General features: G+C 40.8%; 3 protein-coding genes across 6 annotated transcripts in view; 1 reads left to right on the top strand and 2 right to left on the bottom strand.

Annotated features, from left to right (window-relative positions):
- LOC120554464 (collagen alpha-1(XXVIII) chain-like) overlaps positions 1–12020 on the bottom strand; it is a 38562-nt gene extending 26542 nt beyond the window's left edge. The window contains exons 1-4 of one of the 3 annotated variants that reach the window (XM_039793367.1): positions 8348–8398; positions 3261–3308; positions 2956–3113; positions 1402–1976 (exon numbers count right to left, since the gene is read on the bottom strand). In XM_039793367.1, the coding sequence (XP_039649301.1) occupies positions 1402–1976; positions 2956–3106 (726 nt within the window). In that variant the 5' untranslated portion in view covers positions 3107–3113; positions 3261–3308; positions 8348–8398. Of the gene's footprint in view, positions 1–1401; positions 1977–2955; positions 3114–3260; positions 3309–8347; positions 8435–11919 lie in introns of those variants that run through there. The other 2 variants (XM_039793369.1, XM_039793368.1) reach the window with 2 other exon arrangements.
- On the top strand, positions 11069–14860 carry atp5f1b (ATP synthase F1 subunit beta). Its single transcript, XM_039793399.1, has 10 exons — positions 11069–11223; positions 12094–12267; positions 12350–12524; positions 12731–12852; positions 12972–13156; positions 13296–13454; positions 13620–13742; positions 13964–14176; positions 14279–14480; positions 14583–14860. Exons 1-10 carry the CDS (start codon positions 11121–11123, stop codon positions 14678–14680), a joined length of 1554 nt encoding a protein of 517 aa, XP_039649333.1. The 5' UTR covers positions 11069–11120; the 3' UTR covers positions 14681–14860.
- A 2059-nt stretch (positions 14861–16919) lies between these two features.
- LOC120554483 (retinol dehydrogenase 16-like) lies at positions 16920–19598 on the bottom strand. Of its 2 annotated transcripts, XM_039793403.1 has the most exons (5): positions 19450–19598; positions 18261–18575; positions 17642–17900; positions 17390–17553; positions 16920–17298 (listed from the first exon to the last, which is right to left on the bottom strand). In XM_039793403.1, exons 2-5 carry the CDS (start codon positions 18571–18573, stop codon positions 17075–17077), a joined length of 960 nt encoding a protein of 319 aa, XP_039649337.1. In that variant the 5' UTR covers positions 18574–18575; positions 19450–19598; the 3' UTR covers positions 16920–17074. The 2 variants fall into 2 exon arrangements, with proteins under 2 accessions (XP_039649337.1, XP_039649336.1); XM_039793402.1 differs by lacking the exon at positions 19450–19598 and having other exon boundaries at positions 18261–18615.
- Positions 19599–20156: the final 558 nt, after the last annotated feature.

Below are 20156 nucleotides of genomic sequence, written 5' to 3'. Positions count from 1 at the left end.
AACGCTTACCACATTCTCTTCACAAGGGGGAATGGTCAAAATTACACCCAGACTAAACACAAACCACATGCGTTGATCAGTGTAATAGCCTCGCTAAGCATCCAGAGGATGTTTCTGTGGTAAGCAGGGGTGTCTGAAGACAACACAGACAGTCTTAGAGGACGGAGCGATGCAGTCGAATGCTGAGACTGAAGATAAAAGACAGTTTCTCAGCTGAGGCAGAGAGACATGCTTATGACATACAGATGCTGCATATGCAGAGCAAAGAGATGAAAGTTTGGTTTATGGACTGGCTGCTGCTGGGCTCTTGCATGCAAGCAGAATTGCAGGCTGTCAGGTTCAATGCTGTAGGAGCCTCACTGCAAGTTTTTTACTTATCATATTTGGATGGTTACCACCTGTGTCAACAGTAAGCCTGAGTTTGAAGTGGGGTTTGAGTAGCTGCTTGAATGATGTAGCGTGCATACATGTTCTTGCTGGGTTCCTGCTCTTACTGCACCCGATTTTCCCGCAGAGAGGTTTAATGCGGAGCATATGTTACAGCCAACAGCCTGGTTGTGTCTGCAGGATGTTGCTGTGCAGCACATGTTCTAATTATCGCAGTGGAAATTAACCGTCGGTTTTTGAAAGTAAGATAAACAATTGGATATATATATATATATATATATATATATATATATCATATCTATCTATCTATCTATCTATCTATCTATCTATCTATCTATCTATCTATATAGATAGATACATATACACATTTTTTGGCCAACTGAGTGGATGTCAGAGTGAATTTCATTTTACAGTGATGACTTTTGTGATGACAGCAGACCTTTTACTATGGCAGCAGGTAGCAGGTGTACATCAGGGATGCAATAAGACAAGAAATCAAGCAGTGGGTGGTGTCAAAGACGTGCAAAGGAAGTTATTATTGGGTGCATGGAGACGTAAGAGACAGTAACATTTGATACATTTGGAAAAGTCACACTGCATAATGGAGTTTTGAAGCTTCTACCTGGCATACATTACTGGGAATAAACAATTATCAAACGTACATGCAATTTGCACAATCTTGCAAGTGATTTTTGTAAACGAGAAAGATCTCAGTTACAATGCCTTTTGTGAAAAAAGTTGAAATCTCAATTTAATAAAACTTCCATTAATAGGGAAGAGTCAATCTAGTCACACTTACAGCGAGACTCTTTGTAACTTTTGTTAAACAAAGAGACATCATGGGCATTAAAGTAAAATCTGAGTTTCGTTGCTTATAATTGTAACTTTGTTTTGTAAGGCTAAGCATATGTTATTTCTATTCTTCAAAATCACCTTATCATGCATACCAATTTCACCATCTACAATCCTGCATCGAATCTGAGACAAAGCAAAATAAGTTTATTTTTTACTCACAATCTCCTTCATAAATGTATCCACAATGCCTCGGTCCTGCAGGTTGTGAAGGTAGCGTGAGGCTGGGGAGCTAGCGATTAGCCGCAGCTGAGCTATATTGGCGGCCTCGTTGGCTTCAGGTGTGATGCCTATGGTGAAGAAGCGGATGCCCTGGTTCTTGGCATCGGCCACGGCTGAAAAGATGTCTGGGTTCCTGGGGTGCGAGATGCCGTCGAAGAGCAGAACGGCCACCTTGATGCTGCTGGGATCCGACTCCTCCAGGTAAATACGGGTGAGGTTGGTGATGGCGAAGGTGGTGTAGGTGCCGTGACCGATGTACGTGATGGGAGCGAGTCGGGCCTTGAAGTCGGCGATGCCCCTCCACTGTTTGAAGGTCTGCTCGATGATGACATGGCTGCTGTACTGCAGGAGGGCGGCCCGGGAGCTGAGGCCCCGGCCGGTCTGCAGCCGCAGGCTCTGCAGCCGGTCCATCACGTCTGAGGCGAAGCGCTTCTCCTGGGCATGGTTGTCCTTGGCGCTCTCTGAGCTGTCGATCAGGAAGGCTAACTCCAAACTGCAATCTTCATCAATTAGTGCTGACAAGGAAGAGGAGATGGGCATTTATTAACAATGAGATAGTAGGAATTAATGGAATAGTTTGACATTTTGGGAAATACAATTTGTTTTCTTGCTGGGAGTTGGGTGAGAAGATCTATACCACACTCATGTCTGTACGCTAAATATATGTTAGCTTAGCATAAATACTGGAAAAGGGGAAACAGCTAGCCTAGAGGCTTTTTAAAAGGAGGGCCTGTCCTAAAATGAATTTCATTATTAGATGATTGCCGTTTTGACTTCATAACAAACCACCAAGTTGACAAGTCGGTTGTCTAGACCTTCTCGATCAAGATATGTCATTTATACTTTCATATCGACTGAGCAAAAGTTTCATATCCAGCCAAACATAAAGATTAAACTGATCACAGCCAAATGGATTTTATGAGTGAGGGAGAAAACTTCATCTGTGGAGCCTTCAGAAGGGGTAAAGGTGATTTATTGACTGTTTATTCTCTATAGGCTGATGCCTTTTCAGTACGAGTGTGGTAAGTTCATGAGTGTGACATATAATTTTGAAGAGAAAATAAGGGTAACTCAACTTGCTGCACCAACCTTCAGCAATGGAAGGAGGTCACAGATCTAATATAGGCTGAAGATAAATCACATTAATCTTCACGGAAATATGTCACAGAGAGAATGCGCCTGGGGAAACAGGATTCTGAACGAATAAAACATTTGGGTAACAGAGCACTGAACGGTCACACAGGAGATGGATGGCTCTGAGGAGCCTGAGAGATATGATCAATCCGAGTGGATTGCATCCTCCAGCGATGTCCTTGTTGAGTATCATGTTCTATTTTTTTTACCTGTGGCAGCAGCTTTTTTCCAGTTATGAAAAAAGTGAAAGATGTGCTGCCTGCACAAATTCCACACCACTTTTCTTTTTAAGAAAGAGCATCAGTGGGAAAGAGTCAATAAAACAACCCCCAGAATAAAAAAAAAACACTTTAGACTTACATTTGCCATTTTGCGGTATGGAATTGGATGGATTTAGTCTGCTCTTCTTCTTGGTGGTCACCACCTCTTCCTCATAGTCTTCTTCATAGTCCTGTGCCCAAAGACCCTGAAGTCCCCACAGTAGCAGGAGCCAGTGCAGTGAGGGGACCATGACTTCTCTGAGAGATAAAGAGAAGACAGATGATAAAAAAGACCTGTCAGACACGTCCTTACATTTTAATACCTTCCAAAAAAAACTTGCACACACTCAGAGAACAAGCTTTAACAGGCATGCGTGTTTAAGACATCAAGCATGCATAACTCACAAGGTTGCTGACTTAGGTCTCCAATGTGTTCAGCTCTATAAAGCTCTCCTGGCAGTGAGGAAATTCAGAAAAGAGCAAATAGGGAAAAGGAGAGATTGTTCTATCAGAGTTAGTTTGGTTCCATGTTCTGAGCATCAAGCTGAGTGTCCTCTTCCACTGTTGTTGAGTCTGTAGGTCAAGTAGGCACCTTATGGTGACACCACCAGCAGCAGCAGCAGCAGCGCGTTGCTGAAAAGGTTAGACTGTATTCCGGCTCTCATGAGACAAAATTCAAGCCATTCTAAGCTTGCAGTAAATTAAGGGAAGTCCAGCCCTTTTTTGAACTCACTCACTCCCATTTAGGGGAGAGTATGGGAGGGGTGCCTGAGGAGGCAGCTACAGACACTGCAGAAATTCCTTGTCATGACAGAGCAATTATTGCCCCCTTTTATTTTTTAGAGTTACTTTTACTTTGTTAGCTCTAGTAAGTCCTCAGCTATTTGAAACAGGAATAGAGAGCAAAGCCCCTGGGAATAATATCAATTTGTCCAGGACAGCTGGTTTAAAATCAAAATGGCAGCCACCATTAAAGACACCATGATCAGATACTTGATATTATTTCTGGAGAGTTTGGGAGTTTGTAATGACATTTTACACATGGAAAGGCTGATTCTAACATTTCTAATAAAATATCCCTGTTTATAGGCAAAAAAATGAATAACAAAGCAGGATTAGGCTATTTTTGAAAAAAAGAAACAACACAACCTTCTCTTACAAATATTGAATTGATACGAAATAAAACACACCTTTGCTCACTCAGAAATGTTGCTGCTACAGCCTTATTTGTTCTGGTATGACCTGCAGCTTACGGTGGCTAAGGGTAATTGTTCGTTAGTTAACTTTAGATAGATGAATACTTGGACTACTATTACACTGTATTTTAGCATTTGCCATTATTCTGTAATTGTTAATTGTGGCAATTGTGGTTATAATGAGACACTGGTGACATGAGGGCTGATGAACAGGTGAAACACATCAGGGCGGCGCAGAAAATCACATAAGGTGGAAAAAAAAAACACACAAGGCAGGCAATCAAACAAGACATGACACATGGGAAATGACCCTACAAAATAAAACAGGAAACTAAACCAGAGCCGTCTAGTAACTAAGTAGAACTACTTCACTACTCTACTTAAGTACTAAAAGGCTGTATCTGTACTCTACTGGAGTATTATTTTTTTCTCCTACTTCCACTTTTACTTGAGTACATATTTTCAATGAATGAAATACTTTTACTCCGATACATTTTTTATGTGCTGCATCGTTACTCGTTACTGTTGTGAATTCCTCACGCTACGGAGACTGTGTAGGTTACAGTGTGTGTAGTTACGGCTACGTTAGTTACGTACGCTAATTACCCTGTGATGTGAAGCTGCTAGTTTATCTGTATTTTGCTAGCTTGCTAACTTTCCACTACATCACACATGTTACTAGCTAGTGTGTGATACGTTTTTTGGGGCTTTAGTTGTTACTGTGCTGGAGAGGATGTTCATTTTACTTCCACAGTGTGATAATTGTACATTTTATTTCAGTATTTGTTAATATTTGTTATTTTTAATACAATATATTTAATATTTGTTAATTACTTTGGCTACAGCCTTAGGCTAAACATTTGAAATAATATAAACAATATGATATTCAAACTTTTGACTGCTTTCTTTAATAACTAAATAACACAATACTTGTACTTTTACTGTCAGTACTTGAGTAGTAGATTTTAAAATAAACTACTTGCAATACTTAAGTACAAAAAAATTTGAATACTTTAGTACTTCTACTTAAGTGTGGTGCTTAAAGAGCACTTCAACTTCTACTCAAGTCACTTTTTTGATAGAGCGCTTAGTATATACACAAGTATGGGTCTCTAGTACTTTATACACATCTGAACTAAACTAAACCCAGGATCATGATAAAACCTGTAATATCTATTACTGATATTTTGGCCACTTGGGAGCAACAGTAACAAGCTGTGAACACAAAGTTGATATGGTGAACTTGTTTACACATCCAGCACATAGCAACATTAGCATTGATTTGGTCTCTACCAAATATCTGGCTCTTCAGCTGCTAAATGCTCATATATGTTCACTAGCTAGTTGCTAACTTTGTTTGTCTGCCATTTGGTGCTGGGCAGGTAGTGTGCAGTTAGAGCTTTTTTTGCTGAAAACACCTGCCTGCTGCAGCCGAAAGTGGTGCTCTGAGAGCTGTGAGAGTGAACCAAAACAGTTAAGTTGTAGGCAATAAAACCAAAACAATGAGCTGAAAGACGCTAAAGCTCCATCAAGCTGAGAGGGACTGCAGCGTTGCGTGACAGATGTTTTGAAAATAGAATTTTTAAATAAAGTATATATTATTCACGTTTTCTTTCATTGTGCCTCCAGATGCCTCGCCCTCGGAATAATCCAGAGAGCTGGAAAAGTTTGGATAGGTGATTTATACCTTAAGGCAACTCAGCCTGCAAGAGCAGCGTACCATGATTCATCTGTGAAAACACCTAGAGTAGTCATTTGTTAGTCTTTCTCTTGGCATGATTTATGTAAACATATATTTCCAAGAGCCTGGAAGAAGTAAATTTGTATGAAGGGTAGTGCCACTGTAGCATTTACAGCTAAATAGTCTGCATATTTTATTCTTTTCTGACAGGACAGGTGTTATATATTTTTTTGGTCTACAGTCACAGTTTAGTTTATTCATCCATTTTGTTCAGATATCATCATAATGAGTGAGATCTACCCAATAAGCTTTTCTTATATATCATACACACCTTAACTCTACTTTCAAAATCAGAAGAAGAAGTCTCTTTTCTGGCAGAGATCTCTTCAAAGCCGGACGTGAAAGGTTATAACTTCAGAATCAGTCCAGTTTTTATTGAAACCTGCTGCGTATCCTTTTCAGCACCAAAGTCTCATATTGCCTTAATCTTATTATAATTCCCATGTAGTCCTGGATCAGAGGACTCTTAATATCCCATGAGACTGTCTGCAGCCATAAAAGCTGGAGCTGGAATCACATAACTCTGCAACACGGCGTATGTTTTTATTGCCTACTGTATTAGAAAAGTTAACTGTCACTCAAGAATGTTCTGCCTGAAAGATGGACCTGCTCAAATCTGGTTCAGCTGACCTTACTTCATGTAGAGAGCTGATTAAGCAAAGTACGGGTTTATGGCAATTATTTTTGTCATTGTAATATTGTGTCTGTTTGGAACTAGTTTGCAGCAAGAAATAGAAAGAAGCTGTCATTGCTGTCTGGCCTCACTGCTTTGGCTACTTCCCATAAATGAATAAAACTTTTACAGCTCAGACACTTGTTTAGTTGCCTGACACACAATATTTAAAAAAAAAAAAAAAAAAAAAAATTTAATTTAAAAATATCCCTTAAAAAACGAATATAACTAGATATGCCCAAAGTAGGAGATATCTGCAAATCCACATGCCTGTTATGACAATAAAAAAAGGAAGTTAAGTTCTTACATTCTTGATTTTGTTCACAGCAGGGATTCTAAAATAATGAGCCTACATGTTCGCTACGCAGCATTTAAAGTGTGCGTTCTTAAAGCAGATCCCACAGTGTCTCTAAACCCACCAACGAGGTGACATTCAGTCAATGAGTATATGGGAATACATGAATAATATGGTCTTATTTACATGAGCACATGCAAACAGCCACAAAAGGGCAAAGCAGGACATGGCATTTTTTATTCAATGCCACTGAATTTACTTTTAAAGAGTAAATGGTTTGCTGAGAAAAGGTATGTGGTATAAAAAGAGGAGGAAAACAAGAGTTCTTTTATGACACTGCGAAAGCCACCACTTAGCTCTTTGATATCCCCTACCCCTCCAGGTATCTATCCTGTGATATTTAACCACTGTTTTTACAAGATAATGCATGTTCTTTCAACATATAGTTTCAGCACCAACTGACATGAGTGGCTGTTTATTGTTAATGGGCTGAATGGCAAACCAAGTAAGAGTACTCAGAGCAACGAAACCGCTATGTACAGGTATGTCCCAACAGGTTTTCATACCAGTCTGATCTAACAGCTACACCACAGACCAAGGTAAAACTGAACATAATCCTGTAAGAGAGTAACTGTCATGGTGTACCAGAGGAATGCGTTATTGGTTGCTGTACTACAAACATTCAGAAAGAGTTTTATAAGTTGTCAATTATAAATAAAATGCATTAATAATGCATAAACATGTTTTGTCTGTCTTGTACCTGACAGTCACTGTCTTAGTGTTTAAAGCATGCTAACATTTTGCTAATTAGCATCAAACAGAAAGTAGAGCTGAGGCTGATGGAAATGTTAGTTTTGCAGGTTAAACCAAAACTATTGGACAAATGTAAATGTTGACCTGATGGTGGTGCTAGATGAAAAGTTGAGGGACCACCAAAGTTATTACATTTCATCCTAAGGGGAACATGAATGTGTGTACCAGATTTCATGTCAATCTATCCAACAGTTGTTGAGATATTTCACTCAAAACCACAAATGTGAAATTTATGGTGAGACTACTGGAAAAGTCAGGGGATCGCCAAAGTTGTCAGGATTCATACTGTGGGGACCAATAATGTGTTTACAAATTGTCATGACAATATACCCAATAATTGCTGAGAAATTACAGTCTGGACTAAAGTGCTGGAATGACAGACAGGTCGACATTGCTACATTGCCAGAGCTGTGGTTCCCAAACCTTTTCACGTCAAGGACCCCAAAACTGACACAAATTGGACCACGGACCCCAATTTGATAAGATTTGTCCCAGGGTCTCCCATCTGATAGGATTTTTGCTTTTAGATGTTTCATTACAGAAAGTGTATGAAACCCATGACCAAAATAGTCATACATTCTGTCGTTGTGTTACTTAAGGATGGAATTATAGTGAAATTAAATGATTCCTCCAGGGGACCCCCTGGAATGACATCAGGGACCCCTGGGGGTCCCCAGACTCCATTGTAGGAACCACTGGCCTAGAGAGCGTATTCTTGTCACCTTTAAGCTCTTTGATCAAAACATTTTAAAAGTAGAAAAATTGTTTCCTCACCAGTGCTGCATGGAACATGTCTGTGGAAGGTCAAAGGCCGCCTGCTGTCAAACTGTCCCAAGTATGATGAAGGGGTGCTTCGCAAAACCTGACAGAGACAATACACAGGTGCGACATTTGTTTGGGATGGGAAACATTTGCAAGGATTTGAATAAAGTTTATTGTTGTGGATTCAAATACAGAGCCGGATCCAGAGATCACTCCATAATGTAGGTCATCAGACTTTTCTACTGCTGCACTGGATCATGTTGAGGAACATGTCCATTCTTGCATCTCTCACTGTTGTGAACTCATTCAGCCTGATCACTGTGGCTACAGTAACAGCAACACAATCACAATCCTCCAAACACTAAGGAGTAATATATGGAAACATTTTGGGAAACATTGCAGATTGTCAAACCCAATCCCAAGAGTTTTAAGGATCACAACATTGCTCCCTCGACTTTTTCCACATAAAATGTTACATTTGTTTTTACTTTAAGTGACATTCTCAGGGTTCCCCTGCATGTATCTCAGAATCAGCTTTAATGGCCAAGTAAGTGTCTGATGAGTAATGACTGAGAACCCTTTTTTGTCTGTTTTGTTGGATTATTACAGGTACATTATAACATGTATTGCATATGCATACACATTCCGTGTATGCATTTTACTTTGGGGTGTGAATATGTGAATATGTGCTGTGTTTTCACAGACAAATACAGACTAGTAGAGATGCATTTATGGCTGCAGATAGTCAGATATGTGGGTAGGAGTGTTGCCAAGCCTTATTCAATCAGTTACAGTAATGTGTTTTAAAAACACATTCAAAAGAGAAACTAACTCATTACCCACTGTCATTTGTTAATACATAGTGATTCTGCTCTACATATAATTCTGCCAGAGGACATTGCTTGTTTAGAATCTGTTTACAAGTCACAGAATCATTATGCTTTTATGCTTTAAACTAAGGCACGCACACACACACACACACACACACACACACACACACACACACACACACACACACACACACACACACACACACACACACACACACACACACACACACACACACACACACACACACACCATCATCTATACAGCAGCACCCTCTAGTGTAAATATGGTGGACACACTTCTCAAGGCTTACAATTGACACCTGCTGCATCCTAAATTCCATATTTAATACTATTTTTTTTTATAAACAGCTCCTGCCTTTTCTTTGTGCATTTCATTGTGGGGCACTCAACAGCATATTGAAACAAATCAGTGATTTAGAATTAATATGTACAGTAGTATGGTTCAGGTTAAAAAACAATTAATTTATCAATTTATATACACTCAGGCCTAATATTTTCCTAAAAATGTGATGTTGCCCTGCCCTCCACTCAAATCATGCTGAATCATGAAATCATGCAGCCTTTAGTGACCCAGAATAAGCAAGCAGTGGCGGTACATTTTCTCATCATTTTGAGAAACTTGTACTTTCTCAACTATTTCCATTTTCTGTTACTTTATACTTCTACTCCTCTACATTTTGGGAGGACATATTGTACTTTTTACTCCACTACATAAATGTGACAGCTACAGTTACTTTGCAGATATAAATCTTATCATCTTAACATAATTAGCATGTAAAATATGATTCATAAAATATGATTGCTATGAACTGAAAGCCCCAGTAATAATAATCCAATATACTCCGAAAGGTGCCATTCTGTAAAATAAATACTTGCACTTTACTTTAGGTACATTTAGCTGCTAATACTTCTGAACTTCTTAGGTCAAATACAATTGAAGGCAGGACTTTTACTTTTAAATAGTAGCTACCTGGTATGTGTAGAGAATGTGCAGAGCCTAATGGGCTTTGCCATTGGTTTTCCCCTCTGAGGCACCGCCTTGGCAACCTGAACCCAAACCCACACACAAAAAACACCTCAGTCTGCTCCAGATGAGGTCCCCCCCAAATGGTACACCAAGCACTGCATTCAACACTGAGCCAACAGTCATGACCCTGAGATACGACTGCACAAAGGTTGAGGTAGAGGACCAAAAGGCAGGCAGGCAGATGTCCTTCACTGAGAGACACCCCTGAACAAAGCGATACCCCTAGTGGAGAGTGTCCTCAGACCCTCTGGGGAAGTAATTTGAAATTGTACTTAAGTAGTACAGTACTTAAATCAATGCTCACCACTGTCACCAGCCTAGCTGTTTAGTTTAGTCAGTGCAGACACAGTGTTTTAAGTCTACATACCACTGACATGATGAGGTCAACTGACACCTTATGTTAAGTAAAATAGAATACTAAAGTCTTAATGCATTGTTTAAAGTTCTGTAAAGACAGGCAGTGGTCTAGTTTTCAATCAGAACATGGAACTGTGGATATTTTTACAATTTCCCTGGGAAATGAGAGCACTTTTAATGACCTAAGCAAAACAGGGACTCCAGACATGAACAATAAATGTCAGGGGGGAAGCTTTACTCTCCTTGAGGTGTGACACATACAGTGGGTGTGTACAAATAGGACAGTGGCACCACTACAATGCCAAAACCATTTGTCCCCATGTAGGTCTGAAATAAGTGAACGACTGATATTAATGTTTTAACTCATTTGTAATCGTTTGTTTGGACTGTCATTCAGCAGTCACATTTGCTTTGGAGGGCAGTTGGATACGCTCAACATCTACGCATGCTCAGCCTTTTTACGTTGCGCGCACGCGCAGTTAGCCTCAGCGGCCATTCATTATAAAGCCACAAGTTCCTCTGTCTCTTTCCACCTTCAGCCATTTTGACAATGTTGGGAGCTGTGGGACGCTGCTGCACCGGGGCACTACAGGCTCTTAAGCCTGGGGTTCAGCCCCTTAAGGCTCTCGTTGGATCCCCAGCCGTCCTTTCACGTAAGTCCTGCATGCTTGGTGCTTTTGAGCGAAATCGTACAAAAAAACTACGCATTTACGAGCCTGTCTGAGAAGGGCAGGCGCAATGCTAATGTTAGCTGTTGCTAGTAACACGCTGGCGTAGCAGGCCTGAACATTTAAATGTCAAACTTGATAAATGCTGGAGCAATTCTAACGTTTATATGTGTAAACATGTGCATCTATTCTCCTATTGACATATGTTATGCATCAGAAAATGACTTGGGCTGTGTTTTTCTTGTGCTAGCAGCAATGACCTTTATGTAATGACATGAGGCGGTGTGAGACCGTGCAGAGCCTGCTAAGTTAGCATTACAAGTGCTTTTTAGCAAGGTCTGGACAGTCTTCTGCAACATTTATCCACAGACCATTCGATTCATCTAACGTTACATATAGAAAAAGCATAACGCGTATGATTAACCTACTTGCCACTGAATGTCCTGCGTCTGTCATTGGCAGTAGTCGCGTTAGCATTGTTAGCTCGAAGTACACTTCATTCATCTGTCAGTCTTTCTACGTTAATGTTATTTAGGCCGCGGGGAAGTGGCTTGTTTGAGTTTGTAGTGTTTATGATGGTACATTTCACACAAGTACGCTTGTTGTGCTAAAGACCATTACTCGATCATTTTAGTTGTTTGTAAAAGCTGATTCATAGTCTTAGCTAGCACCAACAATTACTTGACATTGAGACGGCCAGACACGCAGTTGTCTGGCTGCTCTATCCGGTGCTTTTTCAGCGGACATGGTGCTATGTTAAAGACCATTTATGCTACTGGCATTACAAGGTCATGACTGTCGCACACATGTATGACACTGAGCTTAACTGCACATTACGTCTGCATTACTTTACAGGCAGAGACTATGTCGCACCTGCTGCCGCTGCAGCCGCCGCCTCCGGGCGCATTGTGGCTGTCATCGGTGCCGTTGTCGACGTTCAGTTCGATGAGGACCTTCCTCCCATTCTCAACGCCCTGGAGGTCGCCGGCCGTGATTCCAGGCTAGTCCTGGAGGTGGCACAGCATCTTGGTGAGCAATTTGCATTACAACATTAAGCCCTGCACCCGTATGAGCAGACAGAACAATAAACTAAACAAATGTTTGTGTTTAGGGGAGAACACAGTGCGTACCATTGCTATGGATGGTACTGAGGGTCTGGTCCGTGGACAGAGAGTTCTGGACACTGGTGCCCCCATCAGAATCCCAGTGGGTCCTGAGACTCTGGGCAGGATTATGAATGTCATCGGTGAGCCCATCGACGAAAGGGGTCCCATCTCCACAAAGCAGTGAGTTTGCGCTTGAAAATAACACATTGGATTACAATATTGCAATGACAATGTCTTATGTAATTGACAATATTAAAAGTGGCAATGATTAGCAGGTGTTAAAGAGCTTGCTATGCTTAAAAATGTTGAGCTTTAAAAATCTGTTGGCGGGCAAAAACAAGTTTGCTCTTTGAATAGCTGCAAGTTATCCTCCTCCCCTCCCTCAGGACTGCACCTATCCATGCTGAGGCCCCTGAATTCACTGACATGAGTGTGGAGCAGGAGATTCTGGTGACTGGCATCAAGGTGGTGGACCTGTTGGCCCCCTATGCCAAGGGAGGAAAGATTGGTATGTGCTTAAACGTAAATGTTTGCTCACAATTGTGGTTTTGCAGTATTGTATACTGTATTCTTTGAAGCTACTTGGTAATATCATTAAAACTAATCCTACATTTCTCATGGTCACAGGTCTGTTCGGTGGTGCTGGTGTGGGCAAGACTGTATTGATCATGGAGCTGATCAACAACGTGGCCAAGGCCCATGGTGGTTACTCTGTGTTTGCCGGTGTGGGAGAGCGTACCCGTGAGGGAAACGACTTGTACCATGAAATGATTGAGTCCGGTGTCATCAACCTGAAGGACACCACCTCCAAGGTGAGGATTTTGGTTGGCCGGCATTATTTATTTATTTTCTTGAAATTGTGGCACATTGAGAAGGAGGGGGAAAAAAAAAAGACCTACCATTGCATAGTAGCAAACATCAAGCACTTGCCTGAACTGTTGTCCCTGCTAGGTGGCCCTGGTGTACGGACAGATGAATGAGCCCCCCGGTGCCCGTGCCAGAGTGGCTCTGACTGGACTGACCGTAGCAGAGTACTTCCGTGACCAGGAGGGTCAGGATGTGCTGCTCTTCATCGACAACATCTTCCGTTTCACACAGGCTGGCTCTGAGGTCTGTGATAACTTCCATCATGTCTGTCTGTAGCAAAAGGGCAGGAAATGTTTCCCTGAAGATGCATTTGTAACAGCAGTTATTAGTTGTTTTTTGTTTTTTTTTAAATTCAGATAAATGTTGAATGACTTGCTTGATGGTGACCAAAGTCATCTTACTTCTCAGGTGTCTGCCCTGCTGGGTCGTATTCCCTCTGCTGTGGGTTACCAGCCCACTCTGGCCACTGACATGGGTACCATGCAGGAGAGAATCACAACCACCAAGAAGGGTTCAATCACATCTGTGCAGGTAAATATGACTTAAATTAGGATAACTGACTCATTGTGCATGTTAACCCATCATTGTCCTTTCTAAAACAACTTTAAAGAGAATTGAAAGAATAAACTAATGTAGAATTGATCATTGTTAGTAGAGGATTATTATTTTAGTTTTGCGTTACTTAATGCATGGTGACCCAAAGGGAAATTTGCCACAATTAAGATTGACAAAGTCTCAATTCTCTCCACCAGGCCATCTATGTGCCCGCTGATGATTTGACTGACCCTGCCCCCGCCACCACCTTCGCTCACTTGGATGCCACCACTGTGCTGTCCCGTGCTATCGCTGAGCTGGGTATCTACCCCGCTGTCGACCCCCTGGACTCAACCTCCCGTATCATGGACCCCAACATTGTTGGCACCGAGCACTATGAAATTGCCCGTGGTGTGCAGAAAATCCTTCAGGTTTGCGACTTAATCTTTTGAAACTCAATTTTAATTTATTTTTTTTTTGGTGGGACTATCAAAACCTTTTATCAGGCTTACATGTTTACTTTCCTTCTGTAGGACTACAAATCCCTGCAGGATATCATTGCCATTCTGGGTATGGATGAGTTGTCTGAGGAGGACAAACTGACTGTGGCCCGCGCCCGCAAGATCCAGCGTTTCCTGTCCCAGCCCTTCCAGGTGGCTGAGGTCTTCACTGGCCATATGGGAAAGCTGGTACCCCTCAAGGAAACCATCAAGGGCTTCAAGGCTATCCTTGCCGGTAAGTGGGTTAGGTGACTGATGTGACTTGTTAAAGTACTTATTTATTCACATTTCTAGATTGTGTCCCTCCTCATACTCTTTGGTACCTGTTCCCACGTAGGTGAGTACGATAGTCTGCCCGAGCAGGCCTTCTACATGGTCGGTCCCATCGAGGAAGTCGTTCTGAAGGCCGAGAAGCTGGCTGAGGAGCACTCATAAATATCTAAACATTCTAACTGTTGTGGGGAGAGAAAAACAAAAGGAGAGCAGTTCTGCGTTTAGGAGCACTTGGTTTGTAAACATGTCAAAATGCAAATGTACCTGTCTAGTCATCCTGAAAGAAAGTTCTATTTAATGTTTCCAATGAAAGATGGAATAAAATGCTGTCTTTACACAAAACATGTCAACTGTGTTTCTTATATGCTTAAATAGTTAAGAATCCTATTCCCAATGGTGACTATCATGAAATGGCTGTCCTTATCCACTCTGACCACAGGATGGCAGTCTTGAGTTGTTGAAACTTTCTGAACCTTGTTGCAGCTTCAATTTGTATTTTTCACACTAAAGTACGAGTTGCAATTCCAGTGTTATCCCATCAGGTCCTTTAACATGATACACCATACTATAGGCGTGGTAGAACACCGCCTACTGTATGCTCAGCCGGTCAAATCACGCTGCAGGGCATTGTAGTCTTATTCGGCCCTGTTTCTGTATAGGGAGTGATGTTTTACATCAGGACGCTCTTGATGACTCGGAGTAAAAATTCATCAGTATCCAAGAGATACCGGAGTTTCTTGGACAGTTAGCTGAATCAGCAGCAGAGTTCAGGGGTGAGTTTTTTTTGGCAGTGTCTTGTGGTTATCTTGTCCAAAAAATACAGCAAAATTTGTTCAGAGCTGACCAATGGCAGCTCTATAGACTCATTCTTCTAGAGAAGCTGAAAAACTGCACTAGGCATGGGTGGGTAAGCGTTTAAAGGTATACCACTGTATGAAAAAGCCACTAAAATGTTCAGTTATATCGTTCCTGCTGTTTGAGTAGTCACAGTACCGAAAAGCACAGCCAACAAATTCAAGGTAACTGTCTTTGTAATCAGCTATGAGTTAACGTAGCATGTGTAACCATAGTAAAATTACTTCAGGCTGCTACCAAGGCAGATAACATGGCTAATGTCTATTTTCCTTCCTAATGTAACTTCACTAAGCAAACAAGTACACGTTTTCTGCAAAGATGGTATTTTTACTGTAGTGTTAAAATAAATTGAGCTGGTGTCCTGTCTAAATCAGCATTGTGTACATCTGGTTTTGTGACTACATAGCATCTGTGTGCACAAAGTAAATACATTTTCCACATGTGTGAATTTACATTGAGAAATTAAATTGTAGCGTTATCTTTTTACAGAGACAATTAGATAATGTAATTAGTTTAAATTAATGTTAAATCCAGTGCTATATTACCAAAAGGACACATTTTTAGACCAGAGTTAATTGTCATTACAGATTCTGGTTAAATTAACATGTCTGTCTTTATAGTTCTTTTTAGGGGGATCCACATTGAAAAATATTATTTGAACTTAACATGGTACACATTTAAAAGTATGCTAAATATTCTATAGGCTATGCTGTTTAAAATAAGTGTTCAATGGAGGAAAATAAGGTTTTTACCCAGATGAAACCGTGGTATTTTTGTTGAAGGTTATCATACGGTCAGTCTTAAACCGGCCCATGCCTAAACTGCACATATGATTGATAAGTGTTTTCATCTTTAACGGTAAAATATTGAAAAAATAAGGCACACCAACGGTTGTAAGGTAATTATCACTGGAAGTAGACTTCAAATAAGGAAAAAACATTGCACCCTCTGGCTCAATAAACATCTTACATTCATATGTGCTTAAAGATCATTGATCTTGAAACACATGCACATTGTGAGATGAGCTTCCTAGGTACTGTAGCAGGCAGTGAGTGTTTTCTACAGGTCTGATAGTGCTGACTAATGCTCCACAAAAAAGGTTGATCAGCATCTTGCAGCACAATGTCACAACCAGTCAACTTAGTTTTTAGGTGCATGTCTCCTGACAACCTACAATCACAGCAGGCAGGAGAACATAAGACTAGTCAATAAAAATACTTTTAAATCCATTCTGTGGAAACTAAATCAGTCCTGTTTCTGCTCTTGCAAAAAAAATATATATATTAAACTCTTTCAAGGTGGATTTCCACAAAGAACAGAAACCAACATAGTCCTGCTCCATATGTACTTTGAAATCAAGTCTGAATCTGGCTGCTTTTTTTATTGTTCCTCCCTAACCTTTCACACATGCCTATCATCAAGGCCAACAGCATTCGTATGAACAAACCCCTATCTGCCAGTAGATAAGGTGGCCCTGAATATGTACACAATGTAACTGCTTGTGAGAAAAGCAAGTCTTTAGAAAATATTCAGAGGAGACACACTGTAATGTTTTAATATTGTTTTTTATTATTTTATGTACCAGCATTTCTGCCAAATGTTACACAAAGATGCATGACAGTATCAGTAATACACTGTTAAAGCTGTATTATAAGAATTGCATAAAATGTGCATGCCTGGATACAAAAAAAGCAGCACAATTTATTGCACCTGCTTGGCAATGGGAATGGCTTCTATGTTTATGAGATAATCAGTGAAACAGGATGGCATGTACGACAGCGGCAGCCAGAAAAGCTTGGCGTCCCAGCCTGGGGAGTAGCGAGTGCGGGGCCGCACAGCGGATACAGCATGCTCCATACAGCTGACCACCTTCATCAGATCTCCATCACTCATCTTGGAAACTTTGTCTGATATTACCGCTAAGGCTAGGAGGCAAAATGAGTGGAATAAATAAATAGATGAATAACAAACAATATGCATTAATGAAGAAAAAAAAAAAATTTGATCCAAACTTACACTTTTTTAGATAGTCAGTTCCATAGTCATCCCGGGTCTCCTGGGGCAGTCTTTCCCACAACATATTCACATTGTTGGTTATGATAGTAGTGTCAGTCACGTTTGTTTTGAAGAAGCCTGGCTCAATGCAGAGGACTTTGACCCCGAAAGGCGCCATGTTTAACCTAGGCAAAACATTTTATTTAATCAGGGCTGAAAAATCTTTGCTCTGACATACTGACAAGTGATTGATTGTGTGAGTTAATGTTTCACCTGAGGCTGTCATTGAAAGCCTCCACACCATACTTAGAGACAGTGTACGGCCCTCCTGTAATACTGATCCTCCCAAACACACTGGCTACATTGACCACCCTTCCCCTGGCCTTCTTAATTAGAGGCAGGACGCTCAGGGTCACTGCGATCACTCCATTCAGGTTGACGTCCAGCATGGACTTGTAGTCATCGATGGTCAGCCAATCACACGGGGCAGAGGGAACAGACACTCCTGCATTGTTCACTACAGCCCATAAGCCTAGAAGGATCACACAGAGGACATCAAGTCAATAAAACCATTTTAAACATGTTTAAACTAGGTTTTTCCCTATCATGTTTCTTCACAACTAGCAGAGTTGCACCAGACAGAGCAGAAAGAATTCAAAGCATGTTAATACAGGCTGAATACCTTTTGGATGAGAGGAAAGAGTTGGATGTTGGACTGGCATCGGTGTAGGCTGGTTAAATGTGTGACAGTGTGTGCTTTTGGGATTGTGGATATCTAACAGCAGCATTTTATAGAAGCAGAACACTGAGAAACAGTATAGCTTTGGGAGGTTGTGCTCAGTGTTGGACAAATTTGATGGAAACTCAAGAAGATCACCAAAGTCACACTCACCACGCTCGCCAACTTTGTCCTTGATCATTGCAGCAACTTTGGCAACGCTGTCCTTGGACCTAACATCTAGGTGTGTTGTGATAAGGTTGCTGGAGCAGGCCTTCTTCAGATCCTCTTCTCCCCGCTCGCTGAAACACGAGGCGATCACTTTGAAGCCCTTCTTGTCGAGATGGCGGGCCAGGAGGTTGCCAAAACCAGAGTCGCAGCCTGTGATGTACACATACTTGTTGCCCTTGTCAGGGACCCTGGGTAGCTCCCTAATCCAGCGGTACAGGTAGTAGATAACCACCAGCCCTAGCAGATACAGGTACATGGCTGTAAGAACAAAGAGGGAAGACATTCCATTCAATTTTCAAGTACTGCACTTCAGTTTTGAGGCACTTGGTGACACTACATTTATGAGGAAATACTGTACCTTCTCGTACTAACTGTAGTTTTTTTTCTGCAGATATATTTTCCATTCACAAACACATGATCGATTTTTTTGGATGAAATGCAATGTTAACCTAATCGACATCATATAAAATGGTTTAAATTAGCTCCACTCTTTTTACACACTGGTACTTTTGAATAAATGTACATATATGAAAAACTATAGCGGAGTAAGCAATTTGTCTGACGACTTCCTATTTGTGATGAACGTTAATATGACAAATTATTCTATAAATTAACGTCATTCACTGGCTTCACAAACTTAGGCGATACTAAATTGCGCAACTTCACAGTTAGAACAGAGAACATAACAGGGTATGGAAACTAATTTCAAAGTTCAATAACCCGTTAACCAAGGTTTCTCTCTAGAGAAGGCAGCAGATAAAAAGTCACCTGTGTCCGTTTTATGGATATAAAAACGATTTCAAGTTATAATTATAAGATATATCTGTATGTTATTTCATATTCCGATAGCGGTAGGCTTCTGATAAAGTGGTGCATACAAATTTAAAAGTTTATAGAAACTTAAATAAAAATGTCGCCAAACCAATGTAGCCTAAGGTTCTGTCGCACATATCGTTTCTAGCTATGCTGACGTTATAGGATACCAAAGTAAACGCAAACTTTAGCTTATTATAATAAGCTTGTTAATAAAGTAATACTAGTTTTCTCTTCGGAGTTATCTCGCTAATCGTGTTAAAAAGGACGGGAAATAATGATAGCAAGTATCATTATATAGAATAATCGGATGAAATACCTGTTGTGCAGAGGTCTTCCTGGTCCGTCTCGGTCCGTCTCGGTCTCAGACAAAACTTTGCCAAAGAACCAGCTCAGTACAGCCTCAGGAAACAACCTTTTCCACCATTAGAAGAATGGTCGGTCAGACGGCAAGCGAGGGGCGTAACTTGAAGGAGGGGGCCTAACTTGAAGCGTTGCAATCCGCAGACGGACTCACTTGAATTGAAGAGCCTGGGTAAAGCAACACGCGCCACCTATCGGCGAGAAAGGTTATAGCTGCTGATGCAGTTTTAAGTTACACAGAAAATAAATAATAAATACACAAATGAATCAATGTATAAAGAACGAGTCACTGTTAATCATCAGTGCTATGCCCCTTTTACGCAAGAGGTTCTAGAAAACCTTGGATTGTTTCCATCAGACTAGAATGAGTTGTCTATGACGTTGGTCTGTTTGCTACAGTATTTAAAGTAGCCTATAACTAGGCTTTTAACACAGTATCAGGGAGGCAACTCCATGCCACCACTATTGTGCCATCTCTGTTTCCTTGTGCCAGTTATTGCAAACAGAGACTAATGAGGTTTATTATTTATTTTACCTGTATGGAAATGGATCGTGTCCTGCATACATTATGGTTGCAGATGACTGACCTGATTTGTTACAGCAATAACATAAAGACATGAATGTATTATTTAAATACAATAAGGTTATATAAAGGCACTTTGC

Source organism: Perca fluviatilis, chromosome 24 (genome assembly GCF_010015445.1).
Source record: "Perca fluviatilis chromosome 24, GENO_Pfluv_1.0, whole genome shotgun sequence".
Taxonomy (NCBI): domain Eukaryota; kingdom Metazoa; phylum Chordata; class Actinopteri; order Perciformes; family Percidae; genus Perca; species Perca fluviatilis.
This window is presented reverse-complemented; position numbering and strand designations above follow the sequence as displayed.

Excerpts from the sequence above, each read along its gene's own strand:
- atp5f1b (XM_039793399.1), top strand. The coding sequence starts at position 11,121 with ATGTTGGGAGCTGTGGGACGCTGCTGCACCGGGGCACTACAGGCTCTT. Across the intron at positions 12,853-12,971 it reads TGCCAAGGGAGGAAAGATTG|GTCTGTTCGGTGGTGCTGGT; the intron begins GTATGTGCTTAA and ends TCATGGTCACAG. Across the intron at positions 13,743-13,963 it reads GTTCAATCACATCTGTGCAG|GCCATCTATGTGCCCGCTGA; the intron begins GTAAATATGACT and ends TCTCTCCACCAG.
- LOC120554483 (XM_039793402.1), bottom strand. The coding sequence starts at position 18,600 with ATGTCTTCCCTCTTTGTTCTTACAGCCATGTACCTGTATCTGCTAGGG. Across the intron at positions 17,901-18,260 it reads GGACAAAGTTGGCGAGCGTG|GCTTATGGGCTGTAGTGAAC; the intron begins GTGAGTGTGACT and ends TGATCCTTCTAG. Across the intron at positions 17,554-17,641 it reads GCTTTCAATGACAGCCTCAG|GTTAAACATGGCGCCTTTCG; the intron begins GTGAAACATTAA and ends TGTTTTGCCTAG.